This window comes from Trichomonas vaginalis, chromosome V (genome assembly GCF_026262505.1).
Source record: "Trichomonas vaginalis G3 chromosome V, whole genome shotgun sequence".
NCBI classification, from domain to species: domain Eukaryota; phylum Parabasalia; order Trichomonadida; family Trichomonadidae; genus Trichomonas; species Trichomonas vaginalis.
Genome location: NC_067207.1, coordinates 4,841,839 through 4,856,886, shown reverse-complemented (window position 1 = coordinate 4,856,886; position 15,048 = coordinate 4,841,839). Strand labels below are relative to the sequence as shown.

Here is a 15,048-nt window from a genome sequence, read left to right as displayed (position 1 = left end):
TATAAATTAGTATAAAATATTGAAATATGCATTAAAATAAGCTTGCCCCGAACCTCTAAAATAAAAAGGTTCACCGGAATTGTGTGAAGATTTACAACTCCACCAGATTTTTGATATTTAAAATTATTGCCGTTTTACTTTAAATTTTGAATATATTTGTGATATTTACACGGATATATTATAAAATATCATAATCGGATCTAGAGAAAAATCACCGGGCTGAAAAGTTTTACTTAAAATGCGATAATATGTATAATAATATTTCTTTAAAACAAACAAAAAAATAAATAAATTTATGAATTAATGGTATTCAATAACGATTGGTTTGATTCTCTTGGTTACCTTAGAGAAGTTACTGATCAACAGATAGTAAAACTCTTGAACACCAGCAGCCAATACAGGATCCAAAGAAATTATTGAAAACCAAGCTGATTCAGCTAAATCCCATGCTTTTACGTCTTCTCCTTCGCATGTTTCCACGAATTCTGGTGCTTTCATCAATAAACTTCCTAATAATGTCATTGATGATAATAAAGTCAAAGTTCCGCACTGAATGAAGAACTGAACGAAGTATTCGGAGCTTCCTTTGCCAACCTTTAGTATCTGTTTGAAAATTCTGATCAAAAGGAAGTATCTATTAAAGAAATTGTAGCAATCCAAGCATTTAATAGACTTAAGAGCATCGAAAAATAGCATATCATCTGGCCTCTTCATTTTTGCACTGAAATCTAGGAAGTTCTGAACTTTTTCGGAATAATCTTGGATAACCTTTTCACACATCTTATCTAGCTTCCAAAACATGATCTCATTCTGTTGGTGTTCAAGTTCGTAGTAGTTGTCAATCAGTTTCAAGTAAAGAATTTGCTTTTTATAGTTTGTATCGACTTTCTTTGAGAAATGAGCATAAGATTCAGGGAACATATGGGTATTTTCGAAGGGATGCTTGCTAAGGACAAGGTCAATTATGTAATGGAACCATAAATTCTCGTTCGATATGAGAATTTCTTGCCAATCTATAATTGTTTTCAGTTTGTACTTCTCTTCGAGATACGAATAGAGGAAATCAAGCGACGAATCATCGAAAAGAGAGTACTCGTACTCTGGTTTTGGCTTTGAATGAACTTTTCTTGGGTAAACAATGCACCAGAAATGTCCTTGGCGGACTTCTTCGCTAAATGATGTGAATTCGTCGCATGAAAATACATCAGGACGAAGACTTGTCTGTTCAAGAAGATCAATAATCTGAATTACTTCATCAAGACAGACATAGATGTGCATTCCGGTAACACCAGACGGGGAATCCATTTTTGGAGCCTTGTAGCATCCGGAATTTGAAAGAATCTTTCTCAAAATTTCAACACGAAAATCTGTGATTTTTTTGAGAATTTTGCTGTAAATATTTTTGTAAGAAGCGATGACTGATGTTGATAGAAGCATGTTTGCGATCGGAAGACATGCATTTGCCCAGAAAATCTCCCAAACTTGTTTTGGCTTCCATTTAGCGCTGCTAAGGTGCTTAAGAATGATGTATGCTTGATGGTTAATAAGTGGAGATGTTACCATTATATGTGATTTGAGTTTTTCGCTAAAATATTCGATACAATCTTTTACATCTTGCAAACAGTTTGAAAATATGTAAATTCCGAGCTCATCTATAAATGGTTTGATGAATGCTTCAACGAATCTGTACATAACTGGAGAATAGAAAAAATTTTGTAGTAAAATTGAAGTTAGCTTTGAATCACACTCCTGAATGACTAATCTGTAGAATTTAAATGCATATTCGAGGTGTTCATCTGAACAAAAGTAACCAAAAATCGATGGAATGATAAATTTTGTCAGTCTATTCATTAATTGAGGCTTTTTCTGTATATGTTTGATTAGCTTTATCAAAACATCTGGCCTTTCGAAGATAAATCCAAGCAAGAAACCTGTACTTTGTACTAGCTGTGAAAAGCCAAAGAAATTTCCCAAATGGATTGGATAATATACATCATTGTAGAGAAAATCAATATCTTCTTGTGTTTTTTCTTTGTTTGAATTTAGTAAATAATCTTGCATTGCTAAATATCCGGATCTAGAAGATTTTAGACAGCTTTGTTGGCATTTCTCATATAATGATTGCATTCTGTTTACGAGAACATTGCATTTATTTCCTAGGCGCTTATATTCCGCTTCCATCAAGCACCTGAAAAATTTTATATGTTTACATCTTATTTTCAGGAAATCGAATTAAATATTATATGACTAGATTGTTTCATTATTATTTCATAACTCCAAAATGTAAATCTGTCAAAATTCTATAGATCTCACAAATACGAGTTGAAATTCAAATGAATTGGCTAACAAAACTTATCATCAAAAAATAAATGTACCGTATACAAAAAAATCCAAGTAATGATTTATATGCCAAGCAGACTCTTCAAAAATAACCAAAACGAATATTTTTAGCGAATAATCTCAAACAATAAAAAGAGTTAATAGATGTTGACATGGCTTAGTTTGAAGCACAGTTAGCACAATATAGCTTCCCACCTTTGAATACAGAATCAATTGTATGTAGATTTGCTTTGCATTTGCAACAAACAAAACATTTCGAATGGAAGCTTCTATTGTGTTGTTCGACTCTATCTTGTTTGATTTTCTCGAAACAAACGCTGCATCTGTCTTTGAATTCGCAAAAACAGCGTTGACAAATAACAGTGTCGCCAATTATTTCTGGATTACTATTCACTTGGGATTCATGACAATTGTGGCATGTGAAACATTTCATGTGATATATTCCTCCGTATGAAATTCTTTCATTAGGTAAAATTGGCTGTTTGCACCTGATACAAATGAAGTTTGCTAGGTCAAACCAACATGTTTTGCATAAAGGCTGTCCTTGTTCAAATGCAAAATTATCTTGATTTAAATCTTTTCCACAAATTGTGCATTTGCAGCATACATCATGAAGATATATTACTTGACCTTCAAAAAGGAATTTGTACTTAGTTTTTGTAACTACTGAATGACATTTTGGACATAATTGACATTTTTCTGAAAAGCAAGAGAAACAAAGTGGGATACCTTTGTACATCTCAACCTTTTCATACTTGTTGATATGGCGCTGACAACAAGAGCAACGGAGACATTCAGCATGATATAACTTATCTTGGACTGAAATAACATCTTTACCAACAAGTATCTGACCACATGCAAAACAATACGGACCTTTTAGGAGATTGTAGCAATATGTATGCAATGGCGAACCATTTAAAATTTGGTATGTTGATGAAATTATTTTTTTGTTGCAAAGCTCGCAAACTAAACAATTGCAGTGCCATGATCTATTTTCTATTGTTATTTTTTCATCATCTATCGCTTTGTTGCAAACAACGCATTGATTTGGATCTGCGGCTCTTTTTTTCTGAAGAGCATTCTCGGTAAGTGTTGGGACAACAGCAAGAACCTGTAGTGGGACCTTTTTATACGTGAAAGCTTCGTTCGCGTTCGACATTACAAAAATTTGATTTTCAATGAGCTCTCAAATTTGATGTATTTTTTTACTGAATTTTGCTTTTTCAGAACCAACGAATTGATCGTTTGGGATTGCCAATAGCATTATTTGATTTCCTATGTACGTTATCGCATTAATTAAATGTCATGTTCGATAAGTATAGCGTTCAAATTTAAAATTTGTCCGTTTAATTGCGAATATTCATAAACTATCGTTTAAACAAACAGCAAAGCAAATGATTGATAATTTAACCGATTGTATAATCTACTATGTTACATATTCTCTGATATAAAATTATCAAGGAAAAAAAGATAAAAAAATATGTAGACACTAACTAATATATAAAACTTTACATACAAAAAATTAAGTTACTGAGCCAAATCGATAATAATTCTAGTAATATCAAAAATAGTTTCCATATAGAAGGAAAATGTGTTAGCATTTAATGCATCCTTCATTTTATTGTTAAATTGTTCTTGGTTGGTGCTTTTAATTGTTGGAATCAATTTAATAAGATAATAATAGTAAGTAATAAGGATACTAGCGAAGTAAATGCTTTGGAACTTGTAGAATATGATCGAATTTGTTATAAAAATCTTCCAATCATTGTAATCCATCAATCTTTCTTGAAGTAATTCTAAAATTAATTCTGAGTTCTCAGGAGTCAAGAATTTTGATTTGTCCTTGAAGAATTCAATCATGCCTGATATTCTATCAGTTATTAGAGGCGTTATTTCATACTTTAGTAAATATGTTGTTGAATAATTTGACAAAAATCCTTCAGCAACGATTCTTGAAAGCCAAAATATAATCGAACTCTTTTCGCAGTACTTTTTGTGTACAAAATCTGTCGAATTCATGGATTCAATAAAATATTGGACACTTTTGAAAATAAATGGTTCGTAAGGATGGCTTTTAGTGTATTTAAAGATAGACAACATGACATCCATCATAAGTAGTCTTGTATTCTGATTTGGAGCTGAATTTGAAATAATAGGGTCAATTTTATTAATATAAGTCTGTATTTGTGCATTTAATTCGTACTGCTCTGGTAAAATCTTTGACCATTGATTTCGAAGGATTTTGTATTTTTCAAGATCATTAAACTTTTCTAAGTATTTAAGAAGAATTTTTGTAAAAGCAGCATTGCTAACTGAATATTGTCTTGGGTTGTATACATGGCTGATGGGTAACTTTGAATCATCAAATGGAAAAATTGAATCAAAATTATTTTCATCAACAATTGTTTTTAGTTCAATATTTCCGGGTTTACTTGGATCCGGTAGTTGTATGGATGGTAATTCCGTTATCTTAAAACGCGGTACTAATGAATTAAATAAAACTTTGTATTTATTTGAAGTTAAACTCTCGGGTTCTTTCTCAACTGGCTGTTTATTGATTTTGAATCTTGGATATGTATCAGGAATCGACTCTAATATAAAAATTTTCTTAATTAAATTCCAAAATTTAGTAACATATGAAGAATCTAAGAATTTCATCTTCAGAATCAAAGGTCCTGTGATCTGTATAGTTGTAGACTCTTTGTCAATCACCGAAATTTCGTTATAATTTGCAAGATCAAAACTGAAATTATGATTTTTATTGATTAAATCAATGCTGCACACCATTGAATTGGTTTTCATTGATTCAACATTCAGTTTTGATATAATAAATAATGAAGAAGCTATCTGAATATTAATATCAAAATCAATCATTATTTTTTTTAGAGAATTTTATAAAAAAAGTGGCAGATGTCACATTTTCTTCAAAATCTCAAATAAAGTTGTCACTTTTTGGTTTGTAACAATACCGTTAAGGCTTAACGTTTGGCGATTTACAAATCAACAGAAAACAGAGATGTCTTTTCGAGACGAACCTCAGTTAGATTTTGAGATTTTAAAACAGCCTACAAATCCTGATTTCGTCAAATATCTTAAGACATCGCATTTGAAAGTAAAACAACAAGATTTGCCGAAATATTATAACATTTTAGTATCACATTTCTCGACACATCTCCATACGAAAACAGGAAATGAAATATTATTGACAATCTGCAAATCATTAAACGACATTGATAGCATAAATATCTTTGCACAAGAAAAATTAATCGAGCAGTTACCATTCAATCAACCAGAATTCCGAACACAATTAATGGATCTGCTTTATATACTATCTAAGAACGTCCCTGATATATTTACTGCGGAAATTGCTTCAAAAATTATGGTTCTGGTTGATTCAGAACCACATAAATGCCTACTTATTATAGCATACTTCGCACAACAGTTTGAAAACGTAAGGGAACCGTTTCCTATGGTAGATATCCTCTTCAGGAAAGCTGATTCCTTTAAATCAATTGAATGCGCAGACGATTACGTTTCTTTGTTAGTTTGGATGTTACGAACATATCCTCTCTTCAAAGAGCAACGTATTAAGCACTGTTGGACTTATGTATGCGATATGCTAACATTAAGTAACGTTGCGATCCTTAATACTTGCTATTATGGGCTTTGTGCTATTGCTGAAGTCGATGGCGAAGCAATTAAGGACGTAGGTTATCCATATTCCGCAATTTCAGCTCATATCAGGAGGCGGCCAATCCAAGCTGCTGCTTTATCTCTTTTAATGAGATACCCACCACAAGCAGATACTCATCACATGGCAAACATTTTACTTGCTTTGCTTGATGTTGCTCAAGAAGAAGAAAAAGCCGCATATCTTCTCATGGGCTTGCTGATGGATGGCACTAACGCGTATATACTTCTTCAAAATCATCAATGGATGACAAAGAGTTTACCAAAAACCCTTCATACAATGAGATTATTCATTATTATCATGTTACACCCAGAACTTAGAGAGCTTATCGTACAGACACCACAGACAATCGACTTCTTCCGCAGCTTACTATCCGAGAATAGCCTCGGAATGTGCAACGCAATTTGTACAATGCTTAGAAGGCTTCCTCTCACCCCGGATTTCGTTGTTCAGTTAAGCGAAAGCGGTTTTCTCGGTTCATATTTTGCATCTGTACTGGAAAATGAGAACAATGACGCGATGCTTTCCGCGTTAAGATTATTAGACACTATTTCTAGGGTGAAGTATGTTCCAGAAATGTCTGAAATGGTAGATACTGTTGTTAGACTTATCAAAAGTGGTAATGATTTATCTCTTGCTGCAGCTTCTGTTGCAATTGATATGTGTAAGTATCCTAAGTGCGCGAAACTATTCAAGGCTAAACGCTTGAATGAATTCTTCAAGCAATCAATAGAGAATCCAAAAATGAAACAATATGCTGATAGATTTTTGCAAGTGTTAAGTAGAGTTGAACGTGCGATGTAATAAATATTTGTTTTCTTTTGTTACTCATTTGATTTTTTAATGTACTCTCTGAAAATTGCTAAATTTAGAGAAAAAATAATTTCTCAAATTTCAGCAGAACAATTCATTCTAGTGTAAAACAAAATAAATAGCCATAAATGTTAAAATTCTATCAATATTACAACCTACGAATTCAGTCTGTCCGATGAGGGTGAAGATTCTTACAATAATCGTTTTTAAAACAAATTTTAACAAACGATATTAAACGAGAAAAATAATTATGGAAACGAATTTGAATTCTGTGTCATGTCAAAATATACATTGAATTTATTTTGATAATGTTATAGACCGAAAATAGATTTTTTCGGTTTTCTCTTCAAATAATTGAAAGAATGATACTATTATAGGTTTATTATATTATATAGCATATAATCATGCTATAGCCGAAAATTATAAGTTTTGAGAAGATTGAATATAACACAAATAAATTTGAATGTAAGTTAAATTGCTTGTTGTTTTTAATAGCTATTTAATGAGAAATCCAATATTGCAAAATTCAAATTGAATGATTGAAAGAACAGAAAAAGTCATTCTTTTCAATTTCGAATATGTTTCATTGTATTTATAATTATATGGCAAAGAAGATATTTAAACTTGATTTTTGAAGGAAAATTCACAAAATTGAATAAATTCAAATAATTTTATTCAAAAATAAACTAGTTATTTGAGTTTAATACTAATTATCTATTCAAACTACAAAGTTTGTAATTTAAAATATTTTGTGAGATCAGATTGAATTAATTCAAGGTTCTTTTCAATTAATATTAATGACCATATTACGCATTTTCGAACATTCTAAACCAAATATATAAAAATGGGAGACAAATGTTAAATTTGCTAGACATGGGGGAGTTGTCTGCAAAGTTTTAGCTCTTATCTCTAACAAAAAATTAATTTTTAAAAAAATGACCGAATACGTTTCACAGCGAGAAAAAAATAAAAGGCAAGATAGAATTTTCTAGACATAAAGAAGTTGTTTACCGAGTTTTAGCTCTTATCTCTAACAAAAAATTAATTTTTAAAAAAATGACCGAATACGTTTCACAGCGAGAAAAAAATAAAAGGCAAGATAGAATTTTCTAGACATAAAGAAGTTGTTTACCGAGTTTTAGCTCTTATCTCTAACAAAAAATTAATTTTTAAAAAAATGACCGAATACGTTTCACAGCGAGAAAAAAATAAAACTGTACACTGATTTTAATTTTCATTTCCAGTCACTTTACTTATTATTTTTTCTTTTTTCATTTTAATTATAAATTATTTCATAATACGTTTATTTACGTTACCATTTTCTTTATTCTTTTGAATTCCATACTAGACACTTATAGAATATTTTGATTGTTAACGTACTTCATTAGAATGAATCCTTACAAAGGGTATGTCGATCGAATTTACCTAATTGGTATTTCCAATCAGATTGAAGAAGGTAAAATGACATGGGAAGAAGCTTGCACCCATGTTCCATCGCCCCAACCCTTCAATCAAATGATTTCAAATATTTAGATGTTTCAAAATCTTTTTTACAAAATCAATTTAGCTTACAGAATATCCCATTGCCTAAAGGCAAGAAAGGTCGTAGGGTCAATCCCTACGACAAATCAAAGCTCTTGCTGTGATACATGACCACTGGGCCTTTCCCTGTGGTCAAACAAAACAATGGAAACGTTTGAAATTACAACAAATTGATGTATCTTATAGAGAAGTACGCAGATACTTCAAAGAAAATCATTTCACCAAGACGCGATTAGAGCATGCCGGGCCAGAAACAGCAGTAAGATATTGGGCGCTTTCCCCCAATCTTATCTGGCACGCAGATGTTCATTATTTTAGGGGTGTTCGTGGCCAGTATATTTATGGCATAATCGACGATTTTAGCCGCAAAGTCCTAGTGTTATATACGAAAACGATAAAAATGGTTTGACAGAAAAGTGACAACTTTACGTGTCAAAAATAGAAAAGTGACATTTTATTCGTAATATTAAAATGAATCATCATAATCTTCTTCATAAGGGTCTTCATAATCTTCTTGATATTCTTCTTCATAATTTACTTCGTATTCTTCTTCTTCATTACTATCTTCTTCTATTTCAACCGGATTCGCCTTATTTTCTTCTTCTTCAACTTCCTCGCCTTCTTTTTCCCATTCATCTTCTTCGATTCCTTGGAGCTCTGGCATCTCATTGGCCATAAGTGAACCTGGAAGAAAATCTTGAGAGACTCCATCCACAATCCATTTTGCCGGCATTCCCCTCTTCCAAATTGGAAGTTTCTTCCACATTTCAGATGGGCTATAGTGAATTTGTTTTCCATTCACATAATGAGTTGGTAATGCTAGATGAGGTTTAGCATTATAGTACTCAACCCATTGTTGAATCTTTGCCCATGACAACTCTCTGCTCTCTATGTTAGGCCACAAGCGCTCGATTTTCCCATTTTGGTATGGGCAATGCGGACAATATATACATTATTGATCCCCCGAACCCTCATAGCCTTTAGGAACTCGCCTTTATTCTCGCCGCCATTATCGGACCAAATTGTATGTGGTGGTCCATAACGGGCTATTGCTCTCTTAATTACTTTCACTGTTTGGCTAGCATGTTTTGACGAAAGATGCTGCCATTCTATGATGAGCCTTGTGCAGTCATCAATCACAGCATAAAGAATCTGACTTCTCTTTTTGCCAAGAAAGTGGATATCAACGTGCCATATTTGGTTAGGAAAGGCAGCTAAGTATCTTGTCTTTCCTTTTGGCCGATAGGGTCCCCTTGGACGTGCCAAGCCTTGCTCTCTAAAAGCTCTTTCTAACATATGTCTTGAGGGGGGATGTGGAAGAGGGTTTGTAAGATATTTAATGTTCCTCAGCTCAGATGGAAATGATAATGGAGACTCTTCAATCATAAGTCCGGAAGGAATTGTGGAAGAAATTTGATTCAGGGGCTTAAAACGTTCAATAGCGGAGAACCATGCTTGGGTAGGCGTTGGCTGTGGAACATTACCCGTCTTCATGTCCAAAAATGCCTCAAAATGAGATTTGGCATATTCGATATCTTTATTTATTTGGTTATAGGCGGAGATTATTCCAAGATGGCCATGCTGCTCAATTAGGTTTCTAATAGTTACCTTAAGATCTTTTGGTACATTAACTTTGGGTCTCCCGCGCTTAAGGGGAATAGACACAGATGGGTGAGGCTGAGGCTGAGTATTGGCAGAGAGCTGTTGCTGTGGGGGAGTGTTGGCAGAGAGTTGTTGCTGTGCCGAGGTGTTGGCAGAGAGCTGGCGTTGTGTCTGGGTGTTGGCAGAGAGTTGTTGCTGTGCCGAGGTGTTGGCAGAGAGCTGGAGTTGTGTCTGGGTCTTGGCAGAGAGTTGTTGCTGTGGAAGAGAGTTGGCCGAGAGCTGGAGTTGTGTCTGGGTCTTGGCAGAGAGTTGTTGCTGTGGAAGAGAGTTGGCCGAGAGCTGGAGTTGTGTCTGGGTCTTGGCAGAGAGTTGTTGCTGCGCCGAGGTGTTGGCAGAGAGTTGTTGCTGTGGAAGAGAGTTGGCCGAGAGCTGGAGTTGTGTCTGGGTGTTGGCAGAGAGTTGTTGCTGTGGAAGAGAGTTGTTGCTGTGGAAGAGAGTTGGCCGAGAGCTGGAGTTGTGTCTGGGTCTTGGCAGAGAGTTGTTGCTGCGCCGAGGTGTTGGCAGAGAGTTGTTGCTGTGGAAGAGAGTTGGCCGAGAGCTGGAGTTGTGTCTGGGTGTTGGCAGAGAGTTGTTGCTGTGGAAGAGAGTTGTTGCTGTGGAAGAGAGTTGGCCGAGAGCTGGAGTTGTGTCTGGGTCTTGGCAGAGAGTTGTTGCTGCGCCGAGGTGTTGGCAGAGAGTTGTTGCTGTGGAAGAGAGTTGGCCGAGAGCTGGAGTTGTGTCTGGGTGTTGGCAGAGAGTTGTTGCTGTGGAAGAGAGTTGTTGCTGTGGAAGAGAGTTGGCAGAGAGCTGGCGTTGTGGGGGAGTGCTGGCAGAGAGTTGTGGCTGTGGGGGAGTGTTGGTACTGCTGGCTAATGAAAGCTGGCGTTGAAGAGGAGCGTTGGCAGAGAGCTGGCGTTGTGGCGGGGTGTTGGCAGAAAGTGGGCTTTGTAGAGGAGCGTTGGCTGTTGAGAGCTGTTGCTGTGGAACAGAGTTGGTAGTGCTGGCTGATGAAAGCTGGCGTTGTAGAGGAGTGCTGGCTGATGAGGGTTCTTCCTGTATACGAGAGTCGTTTGAACTTTGTAATATCAAATAATCGGTAAGGAGAGTGTCATCTCTGTGTTTCAAAATGGATGAACACTCGTAGAGTCGATTATTATATTTAATGTAGAAAGTAGTAAACTCTTGAAGTTTGTATGTATGATGTAAGTACTCTTCAATAGTAATTAGTCTATTACATAAGAGAGCTTTGTAAAATGTTATCTTGTTAATTGATGAACGAATAGTGTTGTTGACTAATGGAACATTTGTGAGAACAATGGCTAACGGTGTGCGCCTTTGAATCTGTGCTAGAGCTGTTTCAAGCCAAGCTGAATCAACTAAGGTGTACAAATTCATTTTAAACAAATTTGAAATGAAATAATTTGTGAGAATTTGAGAATAATTTAATTATTTCAGAAGTCTATATTGAAAAAATATTCTTAACAAAATTAATTTAAATGGTTCAGAAAATAAAAAATTAAAATTAATGTAAAAAACATGATTAGGAATAATTAACAATAATAAATATCATGGTTTTGGATTATTTAAACAGCTATAAAAGAACGAATTTTACAAATTACGATAAAAAAATTATTGAAAAATAATGAAGAGGATAAGGATTTGAATCGAAAATTAAAAGGATGATTATGTGTCAAATTAAATTAAAATAAAAATTTTAGAAGATTTAGACAAGAAATAGTGCAAAGAATTAGAATTAACATAAAAATCGAAAATTTAATAAAGGAGAGATAAAATTATTGTAGTATTCAATTGAAAAATTTTATAAAATAAGGAATATTGGTAAACAAATAAGTTTCAAAAAAGGTAGTGGGGCCTCCAGGCACTTCGTGCCCTCTAGCCCTGAAGATGTTTAGTATAAATGAAGTTTTTTTGGGTACTGGGGGCCTCCAGGCGCGTTGCGCCCTCTAGCCCATAAAAAATTTTTGAGAGTCGTCGTCGTTGACTTTTTTGTAGAGCACTCAAAATAGTATAACTTTGTCCGGACAAGTAAGGGTCTATCGTCGCTACAGGAAAAGTTACGGGCGTTCCAAGGAAGTATACTTTGAGAGACTCTTTAGAAACTTTAGACGTTTTACATAACCATCCATGCTTTTACTTTACATCCGATAAAAGTGGTTTGGAAACCGTTATGAGATGGTTAGAGGACATACATGACTATGAGTTTAGATATGACAAGATAGAATATGAGAGAGGTCCTATAAACCGGAGAAAGTGTCATATAAACATCTGTCAAAAACCGCTTTTTAACTTCACTTAAAATGCCACGTAAGCTACGTAAGAATATACGTAAGAGGAAGAGAGCATTGAAACATCCAATAGTAAAACTGACACCACAACAACAGTTGCAACAACAAATGCTGAATGACCCCACTATGTTGCAACAAATGTCAAGCAATCCTATGCTTTTAAACCGAGTTATTGGTGCACAGAGTGGAGGTTTAAGAGCGGCACTTTTAGCGAAAATGGCAGGCTATGGTGGAGCTGCAGACGGAACAGCTTATAACCCTCAAAGTCAAATGAATTTGAGTTCACTCAAAAATCAAATATCAGATGTCAAAAAGTCAAACATAGACATACAGAAACAAATAAGTGAAAACGAAAAGAAACTAGAATATGACAGACACACAAAGAAACTCAATGAGTTAAACGTAGAGAAAAAGAAGAAAGAAGAACAACTGAAAGAACTAAGTACAGAGGAATATGCGAAAAAAGTGTCAGAAAAAGCAGCAGAAGTAGCAAAAATGGAACAAGATGTTATAAATTTGAAAAACCATACTACTCAATATAAAGTACTGAAAGATGAAGAAATAAAACAAAAAGCCCTGAAGACATATATGGATAGCGATGAGTATAAAAAAGAAGTTGAAGCAAATGTAAAGGCAGAAAAACTTTTACAGTTGCAAAACCAAACCGTACAGTATGAAAACTTAGCACAAGAAAGTAAAAATAACGACGCAGCCATGCAAAAGGCAATGAAAAGCGCAGAATATATAAAAGCTAACAATGACTGGTTAGATGCCCAAGCCAACGCTAAAGCAGCCCAACTTATAGGGTCAATAAGGACAAAAATACAAGCGGATGAAGACAGTTCAAATGAAGCTTTAATGAATGCTGACTTTAAGAACGCCTTCGAAGCTCTTCATAGTAAGGTGAAACTAGTGAACGACTTCTCATCTGGAAAGAAACTGAAGTCTGAAGGTTTCGACAAAGAGTTAAGAGAAGTAGCACAAAATATGACGAAAATAACAGATGCAGCAACGAGACAGGCAGTTCAAAGTGCCTATGACGCCGTTAGAGCAACTGTTGTGGAAAGTCAAGAAAAAGAGTTACAACAGACCAAAACAGACCTAGTAAATGCTTTCTTAAAAACGAAAAGTCAGGTAGGACACTATGCTGCAGATGGAACATATGTGCCAGCTGGTGGAACTTATATACCACCAAACCCTCCAAGAGAAGCACCTGCACCAGGACTACCTAAAACATTTACATCGTCACATGGACACAGACACAGGCATGCACCAAAACCAGCACAACAACCACCTCCACAACCAGCACAGCAACCAACAGTTCAAAACCCTGCACAACAACCACCTCCACAACCAGCACAGCAACCAACAGTTCAAAACCCTGCACAACAACAACCACAAACAGAGCAAGGACATAAAAGAAGTAGAGAACAAGGAAACCAAGAATTCTTAAAAATGCTAAAGGAAGATTATGGTTACCCAGATACTCTTGACTTTAGTGACAGATATAAAGAAGCTATTAGAAAGTTCAAGGAAGGAAATACTGACCCGAACCTATTTAGCTTTATGGCTCAGCACCAAATGGGATATAATTTCAAACCTGGAAAATACAAGCTCGCTAAGGGATATGATTTAATAGCATATCATCCAAATGACATGACTGAATTTACTCCGAGATATTTGGTGTCAGAGCTAAATGACAATTCAACTCTCTTCATGAAACGCGTAAAAAATAGAGACGGAACGAAAGAAGAAAGGTTTATGTCCGGATGACTTAGATAGGGAACTTTTTAAAAACGGTCTCGAATATATGAAATGCCAGCAGATGAGGTACAAGAAACTCCACAGGAAGAAGTTCAGATACAACCAGACATGGAAGAAATAGTTCAGCAACAACAGCTAGAAGAGCCTGAAGGAAACGAACAAGTCCCTCCTTTGGAAACTAACTTCACAGAACTAGATGAAGATTTGGAACAGCCGAAAAATCTTGACCCTCAACAAGAGTATGAGGTGAATATGGAATCTTTCCAAGAGTCTAAGAAAAATTCGGCTGACATGGTAGAAGAATATCGAAAAATGTTTGCCGACATACAAAAGACTCCAACACCAGATGAAAATATTCAGCATAGAATGGAAGTACTGAAAGAAAATGTACGCAAATACAATAACCCTTTTTACTTACGACCATATAACGTTCAATCTTTGGCTGAACTCGGTGAAAATAAAAGGTTAAATTTCAACAAAACATATAGAAATGAAACATTGTTTAAAGTTCATTCAGAACCTAACCAATATGGAAACAAACCTACTTTTGTTTCTGCAGACTATGGAACTACAATGAGATGGGGTCATAAAGCTAACCCGGATAGGTGGTTCATAAACTTACAACCACAATTCCAAGAAGTTGTAGACGCAATGGAAGTGAATGGTGAACCAGATATAGCTGGTATTTTCAGCGCGGCTTTAATGCCATTGAAAGATATGAAAGATGCAGATATTTTGGACCAGTATGAAATGAACATGGCTGATGGAAATATAACACCTGACGTTCTAGAACATTTATCTCAAAGAACTACACAGAACCATAAAGATGGTATATTTGGTGAAGAGTTTAGAAAGAAAGTTAGGGAGACAGGAAGAGAGAACCTATTGTACATGACCTTGCAAACGAAAGTTTACAAAATGTCATAAAAACTTACTTTGCAGACAATGAAC

General features: G+C 35.0%; 5 protein-coding genes and 1 pseudogene across 6 annotated transcripts, besides 5 other annotated features; 2 read left to right on the top strand and 4 right to left on the bottom strand.

The window, feature by feature from the left end:
• Positions 1-255: 255 nt before the first annotated feature.
• On the bottom strand, positions 256-2,306 carry TVAGG3_0280000 (uncharacterized protein; the record flags this gene model as incomplete). Its single annotated transcript, XM_001301012.1, has 1 exon — positions 301-2,181. The coding sequence occupies one exon, from the start codon at positions 2,179-2,181 to the stop codon at positions 301-303; it is 1,881 nt and encodes a 626-aa protein (XP_001301013.1).
• Positions 2,307-2,497: 191 nt separating this feature from the next.
• On the bottom strand, positions 2,498-3,499 carry TVAGG3_0279990 (uncharacterized protein; the record flags this gene model as incomplete). The annotated part of the gene is made up of 1 exon (XM_001301013.1): positions 2,498-3,499. The coding sequence occupies one exon, from the start codon at positions 3,497-3,499 to the stop codon at positions 2,498-2,500; it is 1,002 nt and encodes a 333-aa protein (XP_001301014.1).
• A 229-nt stretch (positions 3,500-3,728) lies between these two features.
• On the bottom strand, positions 3,729-5,246 carry TVAGG3_0279980 (uncharacterized protein; the record flags this gene model as incomplete). The annotated part of the gene is made up of 1 exon (XM_001301014.1): positions 3,868-5,214. One exon carries the CDS (start codon positions 5,212-5,214, stop codon positions 3,868-3,870), a length of 1,347 nt encoding a protein of 448 aa, XP_001301015.1.
• Positions 5,247-5,351: 105 nt separating this feature from the next.
• On the top strand, positions 5,352-7,035 carry TVAGG3_0279970 (protein kinase protein; the record flags this gene model as incomplete). The annotated part of the gene is made up of 1 exon (XM_001301015.1): positions 5,357-6,835. The coding sequence occupies one exon, from the start codon at positions 5,357-5,359 to the stop codon at positions 6,833-6,835; it is 1,479 nt and encodes a 492-aa protein (XP_001301016.1).
• Positions 7,036-7,154: 119 nt separating this feature from the next.
• Positions 7,155-7,994: a mobile genetic element.
• Positions 7,155-7,994: a terminal%2Cinverted (terminal inverted repeat of Banshee-A1 transposon ID:TVAGG3_0279960).
• A 769-nt stretch (positions 7,995-8,763) lies between these two features.
• Positions 8,764-8,829: a mobile genetic element.
• Positions 8,830-8,852: 23 nt separating this feature from the next.
• Positions 8,853-9,872: a mobile genetic element.
• Positions 9,873-10,034: 162 nt separating this feature from the next.
• On the bottom strand, positions 10,035-11,422 carry TVAGG3_0279930 (LP04239P family; the record flags this gene model as incomplete). The annotated part of the gene is made up of 1 exon (XM_051228819.1): positions 10,035-11,422. A coding segment is annotated over one exon (1,388 nt), but the record flags the coding sequence as incomplete, so codon positions are not given.
• A 923-nt stretch (positions 11,423-12,345) lies between these two features.
• TVAGG3_0279920 lies at positions 12,346-14,313 on the top strand (annotated as a pseudogene). The gene has a single exon. A coding segment is annotated over exon 1 (1,968 nt).
• Positions 14,314-14,613: 300 nt separating this feature from the next.
• Positions 14,614-15,048: part of a mobile genetic element that runs on past the window's edge.